The 16758-nt window shown below is 39.7% G+C and overlaps 1 protein-coding gene across 6 annotated transcripts in view; it reads right to left on the reverse strand.

Annotated features, from left to right (window-relative positions):
- Window positions 1-16758, reverse strand: part of tenm4 (teneurin transmembrane protein 4) — a 188938-nt gene that overhangs the window by 19312 nt on the left and 152868 nt on the right. For all 6 annotated transcript variants that reach the window (XM_047820862.1, XM_047820861.1, XM_047820860.1 and 3 more), the window contains 4 exons: window positions 12779-13011; window positions 10194-10348; window positions 5283-6160; window positions 953-1125 (listed from right to left, as the gene is read on the reverse strand). In XM_047820862.1, the coding sequence (XP_047676818.1) occupies window positions 953-1125; window positions 5283-6160; window positions 10194-10348; window positions 12779-13011 (1439 nt within the window). The remainder of the gene's footprint in view (window positions 1-952; window positions 1126-5282; window positions 6161-10193; window positions 10349-12778; window positions 13012-16758) is intronic.

Raw genomic sequence — 16758 nt, forward strand, 5'->3', positions numbered from 1 at the left:
CGGAAATATGGTGCATTTCTTTTTTTTTGTTAAATTGCTGAACAAGCACAGACACTCTTAGTGGAGGTAACGTTATCTCTCAGATGCTGCCATAGTGGGCCTAATTTAAAACCTGGGAAAAGGTGGGCTTTCAAATCAAGTGCCTGCAGGATCACGGCAAAATCATTACAACTTTTGACTACGGAGACCAGGGGAACGGTGAGTTCAAAGGCGATTATTGGAAATCGATGGAGTGCTTAGTCAGCTGCAAAGCAGGATATCAAAATGCCAAAGTATGCAAGAAAAATTACAAGCTCACGCTCATGACCCACAACCTCCGACATGTTCCTTTGTCCTGAAAGCAGAGTGATTAAGATTGGGTTTCCTACAGCAGGTAGCACAGCCTCCACATGTAAAGTGAAAGTGAAGGAAACCTATGGCTGCTTTTATCTTCCACTGTGACGTGTGATCTGGGAATTTCCTTCATTCTTTTATTCATGAAGATACATGTGTAAAGGAAAACAGACCTGGTTGTCAGCAGAACACACTGTTTTCCACATACATATTCAGGTTTGGAAAAAAGATAAAGCACTGTATTCAGAGGACATAATACTGTTGCAGGTGACGGAGGTGAATAGCGGCTCAGGCAGCTAAATGAATCAATCTCGATCTCACACGTTGCTGTCTAGCGCTTACTGATAGCTAATTAAAATAGTTCCAACAGTGAAATAAGAAAGATGGAAGATAATGGATGTGAAAGCTGACAAGTGTCCTGACACATTTCATGGTCAATATAGACCATGAAATATCACAGCATACACTTTCATATAGAGTATGTGTGTGTGTGTGTGTGTGTGTGTGTGTGTGTGTGTGTGTGTGTGTGTGTGTGTGTGTGTGTGTGTGTGTGTGTGTGTGCACACGCACAACACATTATTTCATGCATATAACCTCACACACAGGTTGGGTAACTTACCTTGCATAAGTGTGTAGAATGTTCCAGAGGCTGAGAGGTTGGTTGTGACAATGATGTCCTCTTTGTTGGAGCCTTCAGCCTGCACCCGCACAGCACCATCAGAATCAGTGCGGTAGCTGCTCACCCTGCCTGTAGGGTAGGTCACATTCGTCAGCCGCCCATAATTGTCATACCTGAGAAGGAAGAAAGACAGCAAGTGCCAGAGGAAGAAGAAGAGAGACACACAGAAGAGGGTTAGAGGTCATGGTATTGCTGTGGGAAAACTCGAAAAAGCAATTGGAATACTGGAACAAATCCCAACTTCTTCTCTCAATAGCTTTCAAAGTGACCTCGTATAAAACAATATAACATTACTAACAAATAGGCACTTTTTATTTAAATCATGGTGTGCTTCACTGAATATTGGCTACAGCTCACTTTAGCATGTGAGTTCTGCAGCTGAGCTTAGCTTATGATACTACTTACTAAACTGCCTCTGTACCAAGTCTAAGACAATAAAAATGCAATAAACAGCAACACACAGATAAGCAAAACCATGTGTCACATCCCGGCACTCCAGCTCGAAGTCGGCTCTCTTTAAACACCGCCAGTCCCTTAAAATTATGAGCGAGCACATCTTCTCCAAGACTTTTATCAGGCGTGTGCGACAGAAGCCTTTGGGGAGCTCAGAAATGGCCTGTTTCTCTAATAACTTTCAAACGGGAAGTGATGGCTACAGCTGGTCTGCAGCACCGGCCCCCCTTCCTGTTCGTCTCATCGGGCCGAAACGAAAGACGGAAGAGGTAGAGATGATACTGACGGAAATTTGATCTGATTTACACAGTAAAGGCTTCTGAGGTATGCAGAGAGTGCTTGGGAGAAACACTCAGCATGGTATTAAACACAGAATGGAGTTGTCCTCTTTTATTTTCATGAAGAGAAGTAATGGGAGATAAAGAAGTGCCTCAGCACTACTTTTCTACACTGATCAAGAAAAAAATGCTGGGAATGAGGTGAGGCATCAGTATCATGAAAGCTCTTTTTTCCTGCTATTAAATACATACACTAGCTTTCAGGCAATTCAGGTCCAGTTAGCCTTGCTCCAGCTATGCAACCTGAATGTCACGATGTTAATATTACAGAAGTTATTAGACTGAGCTGTGACCTAAATTTTGTCCCAATTCCATGGCAGGATAAGACTAATGAGCATTCCGTAAGACACGGACACCATACAGATTATGATCTCTTGAGCCCATCAGCAACAATATAAACCTGGTCTTTAAAAAAAATTCTTTCACTGAAAAAAGAAAAGAAAAAAGAACCTGTTTAATTATTTATTTATTTAAATTTCCACAGATTTTCACTCAATTTGGTCATTTTGACAGCTCCCACCCACTAGCTAGCTCTCCACATCCTCCATGTGAAGCCCAGTTACTAACTTACTACCGAGTACATTTTGAGTTTCATTTAAGGTCTTAAAACTACAGATTAACTTGTGTCTTTGTAGGGAATAATCAAAACTCTAAATTATAGCGACAAAAACACATCTGCAGCCTCGACAGCAGAGAGATTCCAATAAAACTTAATGGAGGGGACAGCTCAGCAGATGCCTTTGTTGTTTTTGCCTCTGTGGTTCTGCATGCAGTCTTGGTGCAAATCCTGGCTGACAGAGCTAGCGCGTGTCCTCAGGCTAACGGGCTTGAAAGGACCTTAATAAATTCAGGTGGTGGCTATGATAAACTAAGAGAGCTTCCACTGTGCACAGGATACAGCTCATAGATAAATACTGAGATCTGTTCCACCTTCTGTGAATTATGCCCGTGACTCTAGAGCACCATTATAACCTTCAAAACTAATTATACACACAAAAAAAGCTCTATTTATTAAAAACACCAGTTCATTTTGCCTGAGGAAATTTAAGATGTTTTGAAAAGCACACAGAGTGAACCATTCCTAATGTTAATTATTGCCCCCTCTCCCACAATTCCAGGGCTATTGTGCTTTGTAAGAAATTTATTCAAAGAAATCACATGATTTTTTAAATAAAATATAGTGAGGAGGGAAAAGCTGTAATTAGCCATTAGACTAATTTTAATTTATCTAAACAAGAAAATGACACACGTTCAGAGAAAAATACTGCCGGCTCATTTTACAGGGTGTCCTATACAAGTGTAACTCTCCATACAAATGAAAAAATGAAGAGTTTTTAATAAAATGCCTTCCAAACATTTTTAAGACAATAATAAAATAACAAAAATAAATAAATAAAAATTCAAGGCAGGTAAGAATATGAAGAGGAAGAGCATGTGACAGATATCCACTTTTAACCAGACCTTGAAGAAAAAATCAATAAAATACGTACAGTATAACAGACTGGATCAAAAGTGCTGTGTGTGTGTGGAGTATGTGGCTTTACTGGGATTTCTATTGTCAGGTAGATGTACTGTAAATGTATTGAAGCTCGAGCAACCGAGGCTGATGTTAAAAGCATAAATGATGCATGACGCTATGTATTTTGGTTTGTACACTGATTTTACTCTGTGGCGCTGAGATCTAGCAAAATAACCGAGTAAGAATTTGACGGTTCTTCTATGGACGATTGGACAGATTTGCATTAAGATGTATAGCTAATTATTTAAGCAAACAAAATGCTAAAAAATCGAAATATTTTTAGCTGGAGACATGACGGCGAAGATGTGATCGAGTCCATGGGAAAATACTTTTACATCAGTTTACAAATAAAACCACGTTAGCATTTGTATCCATGTGTGCAGATAAAATAAAACAATAAAAGAGTAGTGCACAGAAACACATTAAACAGAATATAGAAGATGCTGGAGCTATTTGGCCTCATCTAAATTAGCTGTGAAACCCAATACGTTCCCTGCAAAGAGGCGGATTTAATTGACCATATTTATTTGACCATGTCCCAATTTCAGCTTTGATCTGTTAGTGTAGCCATGGCAACCTGAGCCACAGCCAAATCTCTTGCCAAAGTGTGGTCTGGCTGCACAATCTGACTCGCTGCACTGTCCAGATTTCCATGAGTTCTGACGTATAAAAACGTATCAACCAGTTCTGGGTCATGAAATAGCAGGTAACGATTTCCTTGATAATCACAGGCTGCTTTCATTAATAATTACTCATCTTTTTAAAATTTTTGGTTAAGCCTTTCTCTTCAACATTACATGTGTTCTAATCGACATGCACATCTATTACTGAAATATGATTTGTGCTATGAATCATATGTAAAACTGTAAACCACCTTATGTAAACTTCCACATGCTCAGCATTCTTCCGCCTTTGTCGAGGTTTTTCTTATTATTAACTGATAATTCTTTTCTTTTATGATGAGGTTCATTTCTACAGGTGATAACACTACAGTCACATTTTTTTTGTTCCCTCTCTGCTTCAAATCAGTCTCATAGCCAGTGTTTTATTGAAAGCATCTCCATGTTCTCTGTTTTCTCTGTATTGTACCTTTTCACAAGGATGGTTTTATCTCTACACAAACCTAGCCAATGTTTTATGTACATTTTCATTCATTCATTCATTTTCTACCGCTTATCCGAACATTTCTCGAGTCTTTGCCTATCTCAGGCGTCATCGGGCATCAAGACAGGATACACCCTGGACGGAGTGGCAACCCATCGCAGGGCACACACACTCTCATTCACTCACACACTACGGACAATTTTCCAGAGATGCCAATCAACCTACCATGCATGTCTTTGGACCGGGGGAGGAAACCGGAGTACCCGGAGGAAACCCCCGAGGCACGGGGAGAACATGCAAACTTTTGTACATTTTGTCTCATTTAATTTTACATAGTGTGAAACTTAACTAAGCAAAGTAGCAAAATGGCTAATATGAACGATTTACTCTGCATATGGACTAAAAGGTGTGAAAGCACCATGTACTGTATGCTCGAAATACAAAGCAGGGGATACGTTGGAGATATCTGAGCCATCTACATATGGTTAGAACAACACAACCTCAAACAAGTGAAATAAAACTTGTATGAAATTCAACATCACTATAGAATTCCCAGGTAAAAGCCCTTGGCTCTTACCAGTATTATTTCAAACTGAGTATAATTTAATACATTACAATGCTACTGGACACTACTTAGTGGTTAACAGCTTATGAAACATCTATCAATAATTTTTTTTTAAAAATGTTTGTTTTTTTCCAAATAGCTTCCTATAAAGATTTCACATTTGCTTCACAATTGCTCTGCTTCACAAATCAAATATTTTTTTGTAAAAGTATATTAATGCCACTGGTATGTTGTTGTAGCTCTACAAAACACTGGCACTTGCAAATGTGCAAATGTATGTGCATTACTTACTCATAGAAAGTAGTCCATCCATCTTCATTGCTCTTCGTGGCCAGAAGACCTGAGTTCCCATGGTAGGTCATCATGGCTAACTCTTGGCTCTGGGCACCAAAGCTCTTGAGGGCATTATTAGTTCCAATGGTAAACCAAAATGTTTGGCCATCTGGGGTCAAGAACCAGAGTGGCAGTCCTGTAGGGTCCCTGCGAATGGTCACCTTGTTCTTGTTCTTGTCTGTAATGGTGCTCAGATCTCCTGCTCCTGAATAAGTCAGATTGTACAGGTGGTCACCTGTGGTTAGGCTCTGGGTGTAGATGTGGCTGCCATTGGTGTCAAACAAGTAGAGTTCATCATCCATGGGTGATGACACCTCATACATGTTAAGTGGATTGAGGTAAGGTTTGTTCTGGCGTACATAACGGATCCGGATATTACCCAGATCAGCGATGAAGAGCTCTCCGTCAGGAGAAACAGCTAGCGATGATGGAGAGTTGAGCTTTGCATGTTTGGCGTAGCCATCATCTCCTGAGTAACAGTCACAGTTGGGGTCATTCTTACAGTCACAGCCACTTGGGGCACCAGCAACAAGAGAGATCTCCCCATTGGTGGAAACTTGTCTCACTCGATTGATCTTCTTGTCATCAGATTCTGAGATGTAGAGGATGCCATTGTGGGACACCGCCAGTGCATTAGCAGATTCCAGTGTAGCGTGGATGGCGACTTTGCTCACTAGGAAGTGGTCAAGGCCAGGCACCTGGCAGTGCATTGGACGACCAGCTACGATCCTGACCTGGTGGTTCTCTGAGATCTGCAGCACTACGTTGTTATCCAACACATAGAGTGAGTTATCCATGGGACTCACAGCTAGGTCTGTGGGCCATTCCAAACGAACCTGTAAAAACATGAAAGCATACATAGTAAGTCCGCAATTTTTGACACTTATCAAAGAACCCTTTTCTAATACCAGATTACAGGTCAGTAACTAATTTAAGTTTAAAGCGATCAGTATTTACAATAAGAAGTATGAGGACACAATCTTTATTTTAGGGTTTTTTTAGTTCCATGGAAGGAAGGAGAAACAGAGTAGGATTATGAAGAGTAGAAAGGAACCAAACCGTGAGTGTTGTCTTGGGGATAGAATATGAAAGAGCTTATTTCAGTAGTGGTCTTGGCATGGTAACAAGGTTGATGTTTAAAAGATTAAAAGATGTTTTTAATATACTGGGAGAAAAAAGCAAAAAAAACGTGTCACCATGCTGTGTAGTCTATTAAAAGAAGACCTTAAAAGCAGCCAATTGATTTGGATGCATCAAACAGGACAAATCCATTTTTCACAGACTAAAGAAAAATGTCAAGATAAGCATTGCACAGCATCTGTCAAAAAACAAACAAACCCAGAATCCAATAAAATCAAATAAGGAAAGTTTTTAAGGGCAAACTGAATACAATCACTTATTATTAACCCCTTAGTATAGATGCTCCTCTAGCTGGACAAAATTATAGTTATTATTTTTTTGTCTGCACTTGCTTCCATCATCAAACTATTCTGCAATCTCATACATTATCATCATATGACATGAATTTTTTTGATGTACACTCTACAGAATCTAAAATGCATAATTAATAAATTAAGTATTTTGGTCCAAGCAGCCAAAACCGATATGTTCCGATCACTCTGCCAAGCTCAGTATTTTAATGACCATAAGGCTGTGCTTAGTTCTGGACCCACCTTCCCTCCAACACACACAACCACACATCCAAACAAACACATACACAAACAAGCACATAAATAACCCTCCCCGTGTAGCACTTCACATCTGTGCTGTGTGTGTGAATCAGTTATTAAAGCAGTTGGGATTATGTAATAAGACCCATTAAAGGTCTGTGGCCCGTGCGAACAGCTGGCATAGGAAATGTCTCCTATTTCTATAAGCAGCTGCATTACTACAGAATGAAGACAGGGACTTTTTCTTAAAACCTATTCATTGTCGACAGACCTGGCTAAATATTTCATGAGGGTAAGTGTTCAGATGAGATTTCAACCCAAAAGCCTGAATGGCTATGTATGCCAGTGCAAGGGAATAACACACACACACACACACACACACACACACACACACACACACACACACACACACACACACACACACACACACACACACACACACACACACACACACACACACACACACACACACACACACTATATGGTCAAAAGTATGCAGACATGTCAGAATTAAATAACCTACTTCAAGCCCTTGGGTAACATTAACAAGTTATTTGCTACACCTTCTCTAACAGGCTTCACTCTTCTGGGACAGCTTTCCTTTGGATGATGAAGCATGGCTGTGGAGATTTGAGCCAATTCAGCCACAAGAGTGCTAGAGGTTAAACACTGATGCTGGGTGTTCAGTTAGAGTTCCAATTCATTACAAAGGTCTTCAGTGAGGTAGAGGTTAGGGTTCTCTGCAGGCCATATGTAGGGTTTTGGTCCCCTTCAATTTTATTGAAACGAACTCTTAAAACTACAGTGCAAAAAGATATTCAGTGAGTGTGTAGTCTTATAATTTTGTAGAAAAGACAAAATTTATAGACAACCCTCATACGAAACTTATGGTCATGGTGTCCACATACATTAAACCATATAGAGTTCACAGTGTATAGACTCTCACACTCTGTAAGCCACTGTTATAAATTATGAAATACATGACAAGTGCCCTAAAGAGAAAATAACAAAAAATATGTTCTTGACCTTGTCTAAAAGAGCAAATCTATATTTATATCTACAGGCGAGCTCACATCTTCAAGCAGGCATGTACTGGACTCACATATTCAACATAAAGCAACAATTATCTATTTTAACCATCTTAAGCCTGGTTAAGTATCAGAAAGATTGCTTCTGTCAATATCTCTCACCAAACAGCAAACTCTTCAGTCCTCAAGATTAAAAAAAATGCAATCATGTGTAGCCTCGCCTGCAAAATATTTCCTTATTGCCCTTTTTACTTTACACATCATTTGAGGTTCAAAAGGGATGAGAGAGCTGTGAAGAAGATTCATGCTCAAAGGAAATCATCATGAAGACGTTTCAGTAGCAAAGAAAAGAATATAAATAAGCAATTCTGGTGACAATCAGGCGCTTAGTGCTCATATAAAACATCAGGGCTACCAGCAATAAAGAATGGAAATAACATGCAGGCGTTCACAGCTGATCTGTCAGTTAAGAGCCAGAGCACTGTGAAGATATAGAAATATGATCTATTAATAAATAATCATAGGCTAGAAAATAAATAAATAAATATATATATATATGTGTGTGTATATATATATATATATATATATATATATATATATATATATATATATATATATAAAAAATCAGAAAAATAAGCTATACAAAAGTGTTGCAGCAGCAGGGAGTATAGGAAGTATTTGAAGCGGTGAGCAGCGAGCTGCCCATGAATTTTATAATGGATGCTTTTTACTGGCTGAGTGTCTGTGGCAGGAATGAGTGTGATTTGTCATCACTGCTGAGGGTTTTCAGAAGTTTCAGCATATTGGGGTGAGTAAGTGCTTGTGAGTGTCTACATGTCTGGTGTGTGTGTGTGTGTGTGTGTGTGTGTGTGTGTGTGTGTGTGTGTGTGTGTGTGTGTGTGTGTGTGTGTGTGTGTGTGTGTGTGTGTGTGTGTGTGTGTGTGTTCAATTATATGTTTGCCAAAGGGATGGAACTGAAGAGTGAGAGGGAGAGAAAAGAGATGGTGTGCATACGTGCAATATGTCAAGATGTGTCAGGATGACTGCAAGTGTCTGTGTGTAATATGTACGTATCTGGATTTCTGAGTGTATATATGTGTCAGGGGAGTACAGTGTACTGTACTGGGAGCCAGAGGAACTGTGATGGGCAGTTGTAGGTCGTCTACACAACGATCTGTAAAATAAAGCCTCTCTTATCCTGGCAACCAAGGCTTACTGGTGGTAACTAGGACCTACATATGCACACACACACGACAAGGAGCAAGGACGACAAGAGCTCAGGCTTAATATTACTAATGCTGTCCTGTCTACTTGCTAACTGTAGTATGCCATTATACAAATTGGATTCTAAGAAGGTTCTTGTAAAATGTGCTCAAATTCACTAGACTCTAAATTAAGACTTTCTTCTGGGTGATTTGTGAGTTCATTAGCACAGATGCAGTCTTAAGGTTTGTGCTAAAGAGGCTGATATAGAAACTATTAGAAGATTTCAGAAATAAAACATCACAGCTTGGAAACTTAGTCAACAGAAAGTATTTTTGAAATGATGTTCCATGTTACTACAAACCACAGCAAGTGCCATGAAGATCAGAGGTGAAGGGTGTTTTTTCCTTAAAATGTGCAGTTGTAGTTTTATTTTGTTTAAATTTAAACTCATTTAAATTATTTGTCTATTATAAAAGATGTGAAGCATTTACCCACATCTAAAAAAATGTTAAAAACATGTTCAATAAATTGTTCAATAAACCCGATGAATAAAAAGTAAATTCCAATTTTAATTACTTATGTGAAATTTAATCCAGCTGACATTCTTTCCTGGACAGCAAAATCCACTTCCATCTGGAATTATTGACATCTTGTATACATCTCATGCTGCTTTTTATCAACTGTATTAACTGCAAAATCACACAGCATTCAACTTTTTATTTTTTTATTTCCTCTGGTGCCAGCCCCTGTATTCTATCATCTCCCAAATGGAAGCCACTATGCCTCTAGAGTGCCGTGTCCTTGCCTGGGGTGACTGTTAGCATTTGTTGTGGGTGGCAGTCTGCTGGGTGCTCATGCTGCTATATATGTCGCGAATGCTCAGAAAGAAACCAGCCAACGTGTTTCTTATGTCCTTTGATGGCACCAAACTGCAGGATGAAGATGTGGGGAATGGAGGCGGATACCTGCGAAATGTCCATCACAGAGTCACAGCTCAAAGGTCGTGCAGAGGTCAGGTCGTTGAAACCCAGCAGCGTAGAGATGATTCCGTTCTGATCGATCCGGCGGATCATGGTGCCGTCCACAAAGAAAACAGTGCCGTATTTGTCCACAGTTATTCCTAAAGTAGGAGAGAAAAAAAGGGAAATGCATCTCAAATGCTCTGTGGTGCCTTCAACACAAATGAAGGGTCCAAAATATAAAATGCTGCCTACGAACTGAGTCATGTATGAAATGAATGTTTGCTTAGAATGCTGACTCCTGAAATCCCTACGGAGGGTAGAATAAAGATATCCAGTATCAGGCATGCTGACCAATCTGAGAAAATAAAAACACAACAAAATACACTAAACCAAACATTTCAGATCAAACCCAAACCAATCTAAACTAAACATCAGAATCCACTAGAATATCTAAAATTTCTGTTTTTTTGCCATAATATATTTATTTTTGACCAGAAATAACTAATGTATCACTGAAAATGACTATTATTTCCCCCATTTAGGCTAATCGACCGCTATGGTTCTGTTTTATAGAGATTGAACAACATACTATAGCAATTCAGGCATTGGTTCAGTTGCCTTCTAATCTGGACACACTCAACCTCTGACAAAGAAGAGAGACCAATCCCAATGAACTGCTGACTATAGTGTTTGAGAGCAATTATAAACTGATCCTGTGTTAAGCTGAATGAAATGAAACAAAGTGGTGCAAGCCTGCTAAATGCATGTAAATTTTAATAATACACACACATGCACACACACAGGTGTAAGAAAAAAGAAACAGTAAGAAAGACAGAAAGAGATTAGGTGTGGGGGAAAAAAGCCTGTGATCGGGTGACTAATCAGTCATATAAGTGTAAGAAACAGGTGTGGACCAGCTATGACATGCTGAGTCTGTAATCAGCACCTTTTGGAAGCAAAAGCTCTTTTGTCATGAACACCACACAACACATCTCCCATGCGCGATCGACCAGGAATCTTGGGAGAGAAAATGTCATTATACCTATATTTCTGGAAATGGAGGGAAGCATTGATCTGGGCTGTAAAACGAAAGCTCTTTCGAAAAAGCCTGCACTAGCTCTCCCATCCTAAAGAGCCCCAAAACTCCAATGAACAAACTCAGAGCACTAAACATCCACCATCCACGCTGGGCGACCCTCCATCACCAGCCTGTGATGGATGATGGCTGTATAATTTGGCCTTACACTGCAGGTTTTACTAACAATTTCAGGCTGAATTCTGGAAGGTGAAATTATGCAGTAAAGATAGTGTGTAATCTGCATCTCATATCATCAAACATCAAACCCGGAGGATAAGGAGCATCTGTGATAAACGCATGCAGTCATGCAGCTAGTCATAGATATACAGTGCTGTGAAAATGTATTTGCCCCCTTCTTGCAAGCTTGATTTATTTAATCATACTTAAATGATTTAGATCATCAAACAAATTTTAATATTACACAAAGATAACCCGAGTAAATGGACATTAAGGGTAAATCTATCCAAATCTATATGGCCTTATGTGAAAAATAATTGCCCCTTAAACCTAATAACTGGTTGTTCCACCCTTGGAGGCAACACCTGCAATCAAGCATTTGTGAAAACTGGCAATGAGTCTTTCATGTCACTATGGTAAAATTTTGGTGTTTTTAAGTGTGACAAATATGCAAAAAAAAAAAAAGAAAGATTAAATGAGGAAGAGAATGAGGCAAATACTGCAAATAAAAGCCAAAATGCTTTAGATATCAATATGCTAATATATTTAAGAAATCATGTATTTTATATATATATATATATATATATATATATATATATATATATATATATATATATATATATATATATATATATATATAGTGGTTTAGAACAATCAGAGAGCATTTTCAGAAAGCTGTGCTCCAAGTGGCATAATCAAGATTTTATATAATGCCTTTACCAAAAAGCTCTCAGCAGTTTAAGCTATGTTCAGGCAAGAAGGTTACGTATGGTTTTTTTTTTTTTTTTTTGGCATATCCGGTCTAAGCATCAGAGATTTGCTTAAGTCTGAATGCAAGGAATAACATTAAATCTGACTTTTTTAATCAGATTTAAGACATTTTTATGTGTTTATAAATCCAAATTCTGGACATGCTACTTAAATGATTTGGGCTTGTTGTGGATAGAAATGTGCAAAGAATAAGAAGTAAAATGTAATTAGGTAGTACAGACAGGAATAAACCTCCTAAAGTGTGGATGGATGCTGCTGGAAGTGATGTAAAACTTAATCCGCAGCAAAAAAAAAAAGGCTAAAAAAAATAAATGGGATTTGTGTGAACAAAGTCTTGCACATTACTAGAACCATTTAAGGTTCAACAGATTTATTTCTGTATTTCTGTACTTTCAGAAAATATTCCAGTTAAATCACTTTTAGAAATGTAAAAAAAAAAAAGCTGGTCATTAATGGTTGCTAGCATTATTTACTTAAATATATTGTATATTATATTAATGGAAATGCTTGCTGTTGTCTCTGTGGTGAAATATTAAAATTGTTAAATGATTAAGTATCTTACCTCTGGGGTTAGTTAGAGTCGCTTCCACAGCCTTCCCTCCATCCCCACAGCGTGTCTCGTCGTAGGGAAGACACTGGTCCCCTGTCCCTGCCACCAGCTCCAGGTTCTTAGCCACATCCTTCACCATGTTCAAAGACTTCACCTTGAACACCTTCCGACTACTGGTGTCTGATAGGTACAGAGCTCCTGACACTGGACTTGTGGCCAGGTAGTATTTGTGGGCTGGACTGTTACTACATACAAAAAAACAAAGCCATGTTGGAATTTTGCATTTGAGATGAATGAATGCATGTGACATGATTGTGGAGAGTTATCTATAAACAATAAGATGTCATTTGTAGCATGTTCTTCACACGTTCCTAACAGTTGAATGGATCTCTCTGTAGGTGTGATCACAGTCATGTTCAGACCTGATGAGCAGATGTCCACGCATGTAAAATCTCCATGATGGAGAAATGCAGTGCATATGTGCCAACTTTAAATCCTAACCCGATTATATACCACCTTCAGCTGCCACAGGCCTGTGTGTGTGTGATGTTTACTGCATTCATATGCAATATGTGTGCTTCTGTTAAACAATCAAATGTAGGCTTTTCCCATGCTGGCTAAAACCTCCAGGCAGCTAATGTGTTGTCAGTACATTCAGGTAGGTGGTCTGCCAATTTCCCCTGAGAGGAAAGCTTTCTTATAGAGATGTATGTGGTCTGAGGTCTGGTATCTAAAACATTATACATTTTCAAACAGAAAAGGCACACTGCTCGACAAATAGGCTATTATACAACAGAGTCAAGCTGAGACAGCCATCTCTCACATCCACACCGGAGCTCGCCAGCATCAATGCCTGACAAAATAGCTCCAATCAAGTTGGATTGAGAAAGCCTGCTACCTGCTGGAACACAAATTTTACTTGGGCGATTGCTGCTGGTCCTCCCCTCTGAAAGCTAATCATATAAAGGACGCAAGGCACCTGCACTGCAATTTAAAGTTTCCGGAAATCACATGGTGACTAATTGTGGCATGCTGCTGGGAACCTCAACTGATGTGAACTCAGACACAAAACGTGACTAATGCGATCTGTCACCCTACCTCAGGAGTGCTTGAAAGAAAGACCATACATAGTTCTAACTGTACCTCCTTTCTAGTGGACATATTTTAACCTAGTTTCTCCCATTCATTCGGACTTTTTAGGATCACCACCTACCACCACAATGGTCTAGCAGCAAATTTCCAAAGATCAGTAAAAGTCATGGTCTGCACTTGATATTTGGCTTACAGTGACTTGATCTGTTTTAGTGTTCTATGTCTATGGTGAGGCTTGACACAAACGCTTATCTCCACATGAACACAGCAGGAAAGGTCAAGATGAGAGACATGCTTTAAGAGAGTTAAAAAGGTCAAGAGTCAGAAGAGATCACAATCCTGAGAGAAGATTTGCTCTTTTCTAGTGTCTGGCCTGGTAAAGCAGGCGATGGCGCAGCTAAATATAGCTCAGGGTATAGGGCTTCAGGATAGTGCTGTCCTGCTACTCATCATTAATGATAATAAGTTATCTGTGTAAGAAGCATAGCTCTAGATTGATTCTTCACAATCCTTGAATATTGCTTAGGGTGTGGACAGCAGTGCCAAAGCCCAAGGCCTCAAAGGAATGTGGAGGAACGGAAGAAGCAGATCTGTCCTATTGCCAGCTCTAATTTGTTATACGAAATGACAACTGACCTTCTGCTGTACAGTATGCTTGGAAAAAGGCTGTTCCAGCTGACCTGAGGGCAGAAAGCCGTCTCTGCCGTCAATGACAACACTGTCTGGTGACCTCCATTTAGAATAGAGGCAAACAGGGTTTCTTGCAAAAAGTTTCAGATTTGGTTTGTCAGGATCAGCAGTGAAGTAAGGCACAGTTTGCGAGCTGACTCTGTTCTCTCAGTTCCCTGAAGTTCAAATGGTATATCAGTGGTTGCTGTATGGCTCATAGTTTTCCCCTCACGCTCTTTAATGCAAGGAATACACCCTACATTTGTGGATTCTATTCCCTTGCTACAGTCAATTCTCACTCACTCACTCATATTCTACCGCTTATCCGAACTACCTCGGGTCACAGGGAGCCTGTGCCTATCTCAGGCGTCATCGGGCATCAAGGCAGGATACACCCTGGACAGAGTGCCAACCCATCGCTGGGCACACATACACTCTCATTGCTGCAGTCAGTTCCAGGAGATAATTGGATTTCTCAATGGGTCATCGTGATGATCGAGAGTGTCTCGGGCAGTGAATGGACACCTTATTGACGGTCACAGCACATGGCAATAAAATCTCACATGTCACATACAGTACAGTACAACCACACACACTCACACACTCACATATACATTACCTCATGGACACCAATTGACATCTAACATTTCTACATCATGCCAGATTAATGATAATTATAGCAACTGAGACAGTCTTTTAAATACTACTCTAAAAAGGGGGCTCCTACCAGGAAGGTTCTTTGGTCTATCCTCCTGGTAGATCAGGTAATGGTTTTTGGTAGAACCCTACATTAAAAGACGCCCTTTTCCGAAATGGGTTCTAGAGAATTCTCATAAGAAAGTCGGAATTTTTTAACTATTAAAGAACACTGAGAAAGCATTTTATTTCTCATCCAAGAGGCATGGATCGTTGCTGTAAACCAGGTTTAAGACATGGTTAAATCTATAGCTATACTTATATGCAATTCTTCTCATATGGAGATGGCATGTGTCAAGCCTTCGGATATCCTGCGGGACTTCCGACTCCACTAGTAATGGAACAGGGCACCCCATTGTTGTACTCGTTTTTTTTTTGGAGATTTGAGATTTAAAGAGTAATTTAATTTGTCCAGAATGGTAATGTAGAGTGATGTGAGAACACTCATTAAGATATAGAAAAACATAATACCATGAATTCTTGTTGTAAATTAGGATCAGGACCAAAAATAGTTAACTCTATAGCTATTGTTGTATACATATTCCACAATTCTGCTCATATGGAGACAGACTTAAGGTGTAAAGCCTTCTTCTTTTTTGCCTTGAACCGAAACGCTCGCTACAAGGAGCCGTGACCTGCCAGCGTGAAGATCAATCAATAGCACTTCATGCTAGATGGCTTTTCTGTGAAGACTGCAAGCAGCTGGTATTTGCCAGGTTACCTCTGCCCAGACTCAAACATCACTCACGTCCTGTCAGTCAAACCTGAGCACTGTTGCTCACTGTCATGCCAGACACCTGCTCATGGACAACTTGTGCTCTATAAAGAGAAGTAATGCTTGCAAGCGCACATCCTGCAGTGTTTTTTAACTTCAGACATTCAATTTGAAGTCTAGAGCTATTTCACATGATGGAATACAGTTCCTGACACCAAACTCCATTAATGAACTGCACATTTGGATGGTGCTAAAAGCGGTTAAGTGCATAATTTTTCTCTGACCAAAATGTCAAATTAGGCTATGTATAAGGCAGTCAGCTTTTTCCTCTCTGCTCCAAGTGGTGGATACTATCATTATGGGAGCCCTGTCCCCTGAGGGTGAAAAATATTTAAAGCATTTAAACAGGGCTTGTGCTAAGTCTATGACTTGACGTGGCTGCTCCATCTACCTGCCTGACATTTCAAGTAATGGTCCCAGGAATCTGGCTCGCTCAGATACACTGACATATGTCTCTCGGCTGTGAAAATATTTGCTTTACTGTGTGGCCACAATTCAAGGAGTGGTGGAAATTTGTGCATCAAACTGACTTCTGCCCATGCCCATCAGCATATCTGATGGACTGTCATCGCGTTGCCCTTTTCACCACTGCAGGAGATCCGAATGCACTGAGTGGGTAGATGTGTCAGAATTTTTCTTCGACACACAGGCTGGCAGCACTGATCTCGCCCATATGGCATGATTTTTGGCAAATCCTTAGAGTCTCAAGTGCCTTGTATGACATAAGATATTTATATGAAATGGGTGATGCTTGAAAGAA

Source organism: Tachysurus fulvidraco, chromosome 11 (assembly GCF_022655615.1).
Source record: "Tachysurus fulvidraco isolate hzauxx_2018 chromosome 11, HZAU_PFXX_2.0, whole genome shotgun sequence".
In the NCBI taxonomy this organism is placed as follows: Eukaryota; Metazoa; Chordata; class Actinopteri; order Siluriformes; family Bagridae; genus Tachysurus; species Tachysurus fulvidraco.